General features: G+C 44.2%; 1 protein-coding gene across 3 annotated transcripts in view; it reads left to right on the top strand.

Annotated features, from left to right (window-relative positions):
• The window catches only part of arid1b (AT rich interactive domain 1B (SWI1-like)), a 76,051-nt gene that overhangs the window by 31,500 nt on the left and 35,930 nt on the right, over positions 1-8,621 (top strand). For all 3 annotated transcript variants that reach the window (XM_053336897.1, XM_053336896.1, XM_053336898.1), the window contains 5 exons: positions 4,241-4,475; positions 4,582-4,665; positions 5,010-5,165; positions 5,873-6,242; positions 7,335-7,550. In XM_053336897.1, coding sequence (XP_053192872.1) covers positions 4,241-4,475; positions 4,582-4,665; positions 5,010-5,165; positions 5,873-6,242; positions 7,335-7,550 — 1,061 coding nt within the window. The remainder of the gene's footprint in view (positions 1-4,240; positions 4,476-4,581; positions 4,666-5,009; positions 5,166-5,872; positions 6,243-7,334; positions 7,551-8,621) is intronic.

The raw sequence follows: 8,621 nt of genomic DNA, 5'->3' as shown, positions 1-8,621 counted from the left end.
AGGAGGTGAAGAGGATAATAAAGGTGAAAAGGAATAGTGAGAGAAAGGGAGGAGGGGAAGGAGATGAAAGAGGGAAGTCAAGGATAAGGTGGTGAAAGCGAGAGGAGAAAGATGGAGGGGGGAGGAAGGAAAGGAGGAGAGGAAGGAGGAGAGGAAGAGGAGGAGGCACCAGGAGAAGGACAGACAGAAAGGAGGAGAAGAGGAGGAAAGAAGAGAGGAGGAGGTGAAGAGGATAATAAAGGTGAAAAGGAATAGTGAGAGAAGGAGGAGGGGGAGGAGATGAAAGAGGGGAGTCAAGGATAAGGAAGTGATAGCGAGAGGAGAAAGATGGAGGGGGGAGGAAGGAAAGGAGGAGAGGAAGAGGAGGAGGCACCAGGAGAAGGACAGACAGAAAGGAGGAGAAAAGGAGGAGGTGAAGAGGATAATAAAGGTGAAAAGGAATAGTGAGAGAAGGAGGAGGGGAAGGAGATGAAAGAGGGAAGTCAAGGATAAGGAGGTGATAGCGAGAGGAGAAAGGAAAGGAGGGGGGAGGAAGGAAAGGAGGAGAGGAAGGAGGAAGAGGAGGAGGCACCAGGAGAAGGACAGACAGAAAGGAGGAGAAAAGGAGGAGGTGAAGAGGATAATAAAGGTGAAAAGGAATAGTGTGAGAAGGAGGAGGGGAAGGAGATGAAAGAGGGAAGTCAAGGATAAGGAGGTGATAGCGAGAGGAGAAAGGAAAGGAGGGGGGAGGAAGGAAAGGAAAGAAAGGAGGAGAGGAAGAGGAGGAAGAGGAGGAGGCACCAGGAGAAAAACAGACAGAAAGGAGGAGAGGAGAAGGAAAGAAGAGAGGAGGAGGTGAAGGAGGAGAGATGAGGAGGCTGCAGAGAAACTATAATTAGAACACACCCGTGTGTGTGTGTGTGTGTGTGTGTGTGTGTGTGTGTGTGTGTGTGTGTGTGTGTGTCAGCGCAGCAGCTGATTGGCCGAGCTGTTGGCAAGGGGCGGAGGGAGGGAGGGAGGATAGGTTACTGCGCTGTGATTGGCTGGCCTTAAGCCCAGGGGCAGATGGGAGATTTCAGCGCTGCTCTCCTTCTTTCTCTCCTTCTTTGACTCCTTTCTTTTCTTTCCTTCCTTCATCTCTTCTCCTCTCTTCTTCTCCTACTTCCTCCCTCTTTTTTTGTTGACTCCTTTCCTTCTTCTTTCTCTCCTCTCCTTCTTTGACCCTAACCCTCTTTTCTTTTTCCTTTCCTTCTGTCCTCTTCTTCTGACTCTTCACTCTCCTTTTTCCTTTCCTCATTTCTTCACCTTCTTCTTCCCTGACTTTCCTCCTCTTTACTCTTTCCCCTTTTTTTCCTGCTTCCTTCTTTCCTGTCTCCTCTCACCTCCTTCTTCTTTTCTGCCTTTCCTTTCCTTTCCTTTCCTTTCCTTTCCCTTCCTGTCTCCTCGTTCTGTTTTTCTCCTCTTTTCCTTCCTTCTTCCTTAATTTTCTTTCCTGTATGTCCTTCTCTTCTTCTGACTCTTCACTCTCTTTTCTTTCCTTTCCTAATTTCTTCACCATCTTCTGTCTTTCCTCCTCTTTACACTTTCCCTTTTTTCCTGCTTCCTTCCTTCCTGTCTCCTCTCACCTCCTTCCTCTTTTCTGCCTTTCCTTTCTTTTCCTTTCTTTTCCTTTCCTTTCCTTTCCTTTCCTCTCCTTTCCTTTCCTTTCCCTTCCTGTCTCCTCTCACCTCCTTCCTCTTTTCTGCCTTTCCTTTCTTTTCCTTTCTTTTCCTTTCCTTTCCTTTCCTTTCCTTTCCTTTCCTTTCCTTTCCTTTCCTTTCCTTTCCTTTCCTCTCCTTTCCTTTCCTCTCCTTTCCTTTCCTTTCCCTTCCTGTCTCCTCTCACCTCCTTCTCCTTTTCTGACTCTCCTCTACCTTTCCTTTCCTTTCCTTCCCTCTCCTTCCCTTTCTCCTCTCTTTTTCTTCCTCCTCCCCTCTATCATTTCATTATCTTGACTCCTCATCCTCAGCTTTGACTTTTTTTTTTGTCTTTCCAGCACCGACAGAAATAAAACCACATTTACTGTAAAACAATGACATCATCTAATATAAATGAAATGAAAATCGTTGTTTCCTTGAAATAAAACTATGAAATGAAACATGAATGAATTATTATCTGCTGTGTTTCTGCATGTATGTTGACTCGTATGTCGCCTGCAGTCAGACTCCAGCTGTGCTCCGACTGTTTTAACTGGAATTCATTCATTGGAGGAGAAACCAATTAAAACAGCGTCTGTACACTTTTCATTTCTCTCTTTAATTAGAAGCTAATTACATCCTGAAACCTTCCTGGAAGAAAGAAAGAAGGAAGGAAGGAGCGTCCGCGTGTCTGCCGTGGTGTTTCCAGGAAATGATCAGGAAGGTGTTTGTTTAACAGTTGGTTATATTTTAATTATTAGTCCGTCCGCTCGCTGCTTCCTAACTCCTCGTTAACGCCTCTAAACTGCTCCGTGGTTAATTGGTTTATTGGGGCGGGGGGGGGGGGGGGGTTTGATGATGAGCGTCGGTGCTTCTTTACGTCGTCGTCCTTCGTCACTCCGTCTGCAGGAAAACCAGGAATGAACGATGGAGTCGGAAAACTCTGATCATTAAATTAAAAGTTTTAATGAAACACAAAAAATTAAATGAGGTTCGTGATAGATGAGAAAAAAGGTTTAAAAAAGAGGACTGAAACTGTACCGATCAGCTTCTTTCTTTCTTTCTTTTGTCTTTTTTCTTTTTTTCTTTCTTTCTTTCTTTTTTCTTTCTTTTGTCTTTTTTGTCTCTTTTTTTCTTTCTTTCTTTCTCCATCTTTCCTTCTTTTCTCTTTCTTGTTTTTCTGTCTTTTTTTCTTTGTGGCTTCCTTTCCATCCTTCCTTTTTTCCCCCCTCTTCTTTCTTTTTCTGTCTGTCTTTTGTTTTTTCTTTCTTTCTTTCTTTCTTTCTTTCTTTCTTTCTTTCTTTTTCACCTGCAGGTGAAGCACTTATGTAGCTTGAGTCTTTTGTGTCTTCTTTCTTTCTGCTGTTCCCTTCTTTCTTTCTTTCTTCCTTCCTTTCTTTCTATCTTTCTATCTTTGTCTTTCCTTCTTTTGTCTTTATCGCTTTCCATCTGTTTCTTTTCCTTCTTTCTTTCTGTCATTCTTTTGACATTCTTTTCTATTTTGTGACTTCCTTTCCATCCTTCCTTTTTCCTCTGTCTTTCTTTTTCTGTCTGTCTTTGTTTTCTTTTGTTCTTTCTTTCTTTTTCACTTGCAGGTGAAGCACTTACTACTTTCTGCTTTCTTTATTCCTTTTTCGCTCTCCATCTCTCTCTCTCTGTCTTTATTATGTTTGTTTGTTTGTTTCTATCATTCCTTCTTTCTTTATCACTTTCTGTCTTTGTGTCATTTCCTTCCAATTTTTCTTTAACTTCTTTGTCTGTCATTAATTTTTCTGTCTTTCTTACTATCTTTCCTTCCTCCTTTCTTTCTTTTTTGTCTTTTTTTTTGTTCATTATTTCTTTCTGTCTTTGTTTCTTGTTCTGTCTTTCTTACTCTTTCTTTTGTTCCTTCCTTTCTATCCTTCTGTTACAGATATTGTAATTATCGATTAATCTGCTGATCATTTTCTCCATTAATCATTTTAATTCTCTTTTTAAATGGTCAGAAAAACATCTTTAATTTATTTAAACAGTTTAAACTTTAAACTCACAAAAGACAAAGATAGTTAAAAAGTGACTGATTACCACTTCTCTGTTAATTATTGAATGAATGAATTGATGAATCATTGCGGCTCCAGACTCAGACTCAGTAACACAGTCGGGAAGTCAGAAGCTGGATTGAAGGTTTCTCCCTCACAGCTGATTTCTCTATTAGCCGCTGACGTTTCAAACTCGACACTGAATCACTTGAAGTCTTCAGACCCTCGGCAGCAGACTTTCCACACGCTTCTTGTTGGTTTTGGTCTTCTGGATTTTTTTCCGCGACCTCGGCTCATTTAGGAGCTGCTGAACGAGGCGTTTATGAGCAGTCACTGAAGGGTGGGCAACGATCCTCCTGCTGTTACTGTCTGGTGATGTTGCATTAAAGGGTGACTCAGAAATCCCAAAACCTGAACCTGAACTTGAACCTGAACCCCCTGAACCCTCTGAATCAGCCTGGAGATATTTTAGGAGAGACTTTTAAACACTTTATTGAGTAAATATAATAAAATAAAGCGATGAGGTGTGCTGACCCGCGTCTCCCCCCCCCCCCCTCTTTCTTTCAGGATCTATCCGGCTCCATTGATGACTTGCCGACGGGCACCGAGGCGGCGGTGAGTTCAGGAGGATTAGGATCCGCCGGTGCTCAGGGCGACCAGGGAACACCGACCCGCTCTCCCTTCTCCCCCCACGTCTCGCCTCGACTCCCCCCGCCCGCCAGAACCGGACCCTCCCCCTCTCCGTCGCCATCTCCCGCCGGGTCAAGATCCGGACCGCTCTCGCCCGCCGGCAGCGGACCAGGTACACCAGATCACACACCTGAATCCAGGTTCTGTTATGAATCCGCTCAGTCTGACAGATCCAGGTTGTATTAACACTCTTTCCTCTCTCTGTCCGTCTGTTTTAGGATCTCAGCTGACCCCTCAGGTCTCCGGTCCAGGATCAGATGTTGGTCCTCATTCCTCCCAGTCTGCCATGACTCAGGACAGAGGTACAACCAACTGTGTTTGCTTGTATTTCTATCTTTATGAGGACCAACTTTAGTCTGAAACTATCCTTTAACGACCTTTATAATGACCTGCTATTGATTTTACTTTTGAATTTTATTATCTTTTTTTTTTATTTGATCAGTTTATTGATTATAATATTTTATACATTTTCTTTTTATTGTCTTTTTAAGCCCTAAATAAATAAAGATATCATTATTTTGAACCTCCAACCCATTAGGGGCTTTAGGATGTATTGTGTAAATTAGGGTCCTCACAAGTGTAGAAAGCTAACCGTGTGTTTCTCCATCTTTCACCTCCTCTTTTTTATCTTTCGTCATTTCTTCAGGTTTCCCTCCTTCCATGCAGCGTAGCACCCCAGGGCCCCAGTTTGGCTCCCAGCAGTCAGCACCCCCCATGTCCCCTCACCCAGCGCCTGCGGGCCCCATGCATCACGGCTCCTACCAGCAGGGAGGACCCTCTTACAGCCAGTATGGACCCCCAGGTACACACTCAGACCCTGGAGGGGGAAAAAATCTGTTGTAAACACCAAAGCTGACTGATGTAACGGCTGATTAATGAGAAGAAGATGGAGTAGAGAGAAAAAGCCAAAGATGTTTTTATTATTATCCAAAAAAGATAAAATATGTAAGAAATGTTATAGCGTTGGGTCCGCCTGTCCCAATCTTGTTAGACCTCACTCCCCCATCTCAGAATGTCTGGGACTTTCATACTTGACTCTGCTCACGTGTCGGGCTTCTTGTGTCACATTGTCCTTACCACTTTGTTATTTTTTAATCATTTTATTGAAGCTATCATGATTATACCTTTTTCTTTTTTAACATATTTTTTTTATATTTCATTGTACAGTCATGCAACTGTTGGGTGGGTGGGAAATGGGTTGGGGTTTATAAGTGGCATACCTGATGGGGTTGATTTTGATGTTTTCGTATTACTCTGTTATTTGCCTAAAAATGCCAATAAAGAAAATGAAATGAAATATTATAGCGACACCCTGCTGAGATATTTGAGGTGGAAAGAGTCACAAAACAATCAGAGTTTATTAAGAAATGAGACAAATTAGCTATTTATGAAACTCATCAAACCCAAGACACGACCAAAACCTTTGTATGAACACTGAGGAATATCTGATGTATCCTCCATCTTGTTTTCATCTCTGCTTGACCCTTCATCTCCCCTTTCCTTCCCCAGGTAACTTCCCCCGGCCCCCCCACTACGGCGGGGCTCCCAGTGCCAACTACAGCGGCCCCGGTCCAGGACCAGGCCTGGCCAACAGTTTAGGGTTGAACGCCAGCAGTCCCATGCACGGTCAGGGCCCCTCCACCCCGGCAGGTCGCGGCCCCGGACCCGGCGCAGGGGGTCGGCCTTTTCCCGCCGGAGGCAACGCCATGGCCCCCACCTCCCCCGGCATGCCACAGCCAGCCGGGCAGGGCATGGGACCTCCGGGGCCCAACGGCAGCCGCAAACCACCGGAGGTTATTCCCAACGCGGGGCCGAGTGCCAACTCTTCCTCCAACGCTGCTGCTGCCGCCGCCGCTGCTGCTGCTGCTGCTCAGGGCAGGTGAGTCCGAGAGAGAGGCGGGTACTTTACTGGCCGAGTAATTTAGGACAGATAGGCTGTGTTCGAAACCGCATACTCCTATACTACATACTTCCATCCTACACACTAAAGGACCAGATAGTAAGCAGACCATTTACACTGTAGTAAACTACACGATTACCCACAATGCATTTGGTTCCTACCCGAGCTATATACCACTTTTAATTCAGAGCCACTCAAGTTAGCTGTAGCGAGTAACGCACTTCATTTTCACAAAATAAAACACCCATTGCCTTTTATTATTAAGAAAACCATAACGATAGAATTGGACTTGAAACTCACTGCAGAGATAATCCAACTTTTTTTTTTTATCATTTATTTTTTGTCAAAGACGATTTTCATTCTTACAATATCCATGTTTGAATGTTTTTGCATCTTCTAGGTTTTATTTATGAGCAGCTAATTGTCCACTTTAAAATATTTGATGTTGCTCATTGCTGCAGTTTTTGGGATTTTAACTATATCGAAGGCACCAGAAGATTGTTTCTAGTTTGATTGATGAAGAAATCAAAATGTGGCCTGATCATTTTTTAAAATTTGCTTAAGAATTAAAGGTTTAATTGTAGCTTTTTATTAAATCTGGTTATTAATTTCTTATCAAATCTATTCAGGTTTAACTTCCACCATCTACTAGAAGATCACACTTTTATTTAAATAATCAGGTTTAATCATCAGCAGCTGATATGATCTGCTGCTGGAGACGTTTCCCAGTTTAATGAACGACGTCAAGAAGCAAGAAAACATGAAACGCTGATGTCTGAATATTTACTACATTGATCTTTTGGTAGTAAAATAGAATAACGGGGGGGGGGGGAGATACAAGATGTGATATGTAGTTAAGCAAATCAAAGTGTTTCATCAAGCTGGAGTCAGACCTGAAAGAGAAGAAGCTTATATATCAAGAAAAACTCATTATTTGATGTTTATATTTAAAATTTTTAAAAGTCAATACTGATATTTTTTACAGTGTGAAGCTTAAATTCAATCCTTTACCTCCCTCCCTCCCCTCCCCTCCTCCTCCTCCTCCTCCTCCTCCTCCTCCTCCTCCTCCAGGCCTCCCTTTGCTCACTCCCCCGTCTACCACAACCAGTCCTGGCCCGGGGGTCGACCTGCCCTCTCTCCTACCCCTCACCCCTCTCACCCTCCTCACCCTCAGCACCATCATCCTCCTCCTCCTACTCCTCCTCCTCCTACTCCTCCTCACCACCTTCAGAAGGGCTCCAATTCTCTGCCCCATCCCGCCGGGCAGACCCCCCCTGAGCATTATGGGTAGGTTTGGTTTCTGGGAGTGTCGGAGCCTGACGGATATGAGACACACGAGCCAGGTTTCCATCTGAGTTTAACCCAAATTATATCCAAATTTTAAGAATATTGGCCCAAAGATAATTGAAGTTGTTGTGTGAATTTCCTCTTTCCCTTTCTCCCCCCTCCCTTCCTTCTTTCCTTCCCTCCTTCCTCCCTTCCTTCTTTCCTCTGTCATTCTTTCCCTTCCTCCCTTCCTTCTTTCCTCTGTCCTTCTTCCCTTCCTTCCTCTCTTCCGCTTTCCCTTTCCCCCCCCCTTCCTTCTTTCCTTCTCTCCTTTCTTTCCTTTCTCCCTTCCTTCTTCCCTTCCTTCCTCTCTTCCGCTTTCCCTTTCTCCCCCCTCCCTTCCTTCTTTCCTTCCCTCATTCCTCCCTTCCTTCTTTCCTCTGTCCTTCTTCCCTTCCCTCCTTCCTTCCTTTCCTTTCTCCCTTCCTTCTTTCCTCTGTCCTTCTTCCCTTCCTTTCTCTCTTACTCTTTCCCTTTCTCCCCCCTCCCTTCCTTCTTTCCTTCCCTCCTTCCTTCCTTTCCTTCCTCCCTTCCTTCTTTCCTCTGTCCTTCTTCCCTGTCTTCTTCTCTTCCTCTTTCCCTTTCTCCTTCCTTCCTTCCTCCTTTCCTCCCTTCCTTCTTTCCTCTGTCCTTCTTCTCTTCCTTCCTCTCTTCCTCTTTCCCTTTCTCCCCCCTCCCTTCCTTCTTTCCTTCCCTCCTTCCTTTCTTTCCTTCCCTCCTTCCTTCCTTTCCTTCCTCCTTTCCTATCTTATAAACCTATTTGGCCTGTTTGGTTTAATATGAGTGAACGTTGGACACCTGGCAGATGTGTGTGATGAGTGTGCGTCAGGCTCTGGACACACAAAGACAAATAAAGGTGTTTTTGGGATGTTTTACTAACGAGACGACTTCCTGTCCTCTGCCTGGTCCTGCATGGCTTCAGACGACGGCGGCTGCTGCTGCATCAGGAAATAACACTAACTTTTATTTTATCCACAGATACTAAAGTTTAATTTATACTCAGCCAGTTGTCTCTTTTACAAAGCAGAGAAA

The sequence above is a fragment of the Scomber japonicus genome, chromosome 17 (genome assembly GCF_027409825.1).
Source record: "Scomber japonicus isolate fScoJap1 chromosome 17, fScoJap1.pri, whole genome shotgun sequence".
NCBI lineage: Eukaryota > Metazoa > Chordata > Actinopteri > Scombriformes > Scombridae > Scomber > Scomber japonicus.
This window is presented reverse-complemented; position numbering and strand designations above follow the sequence as displayed.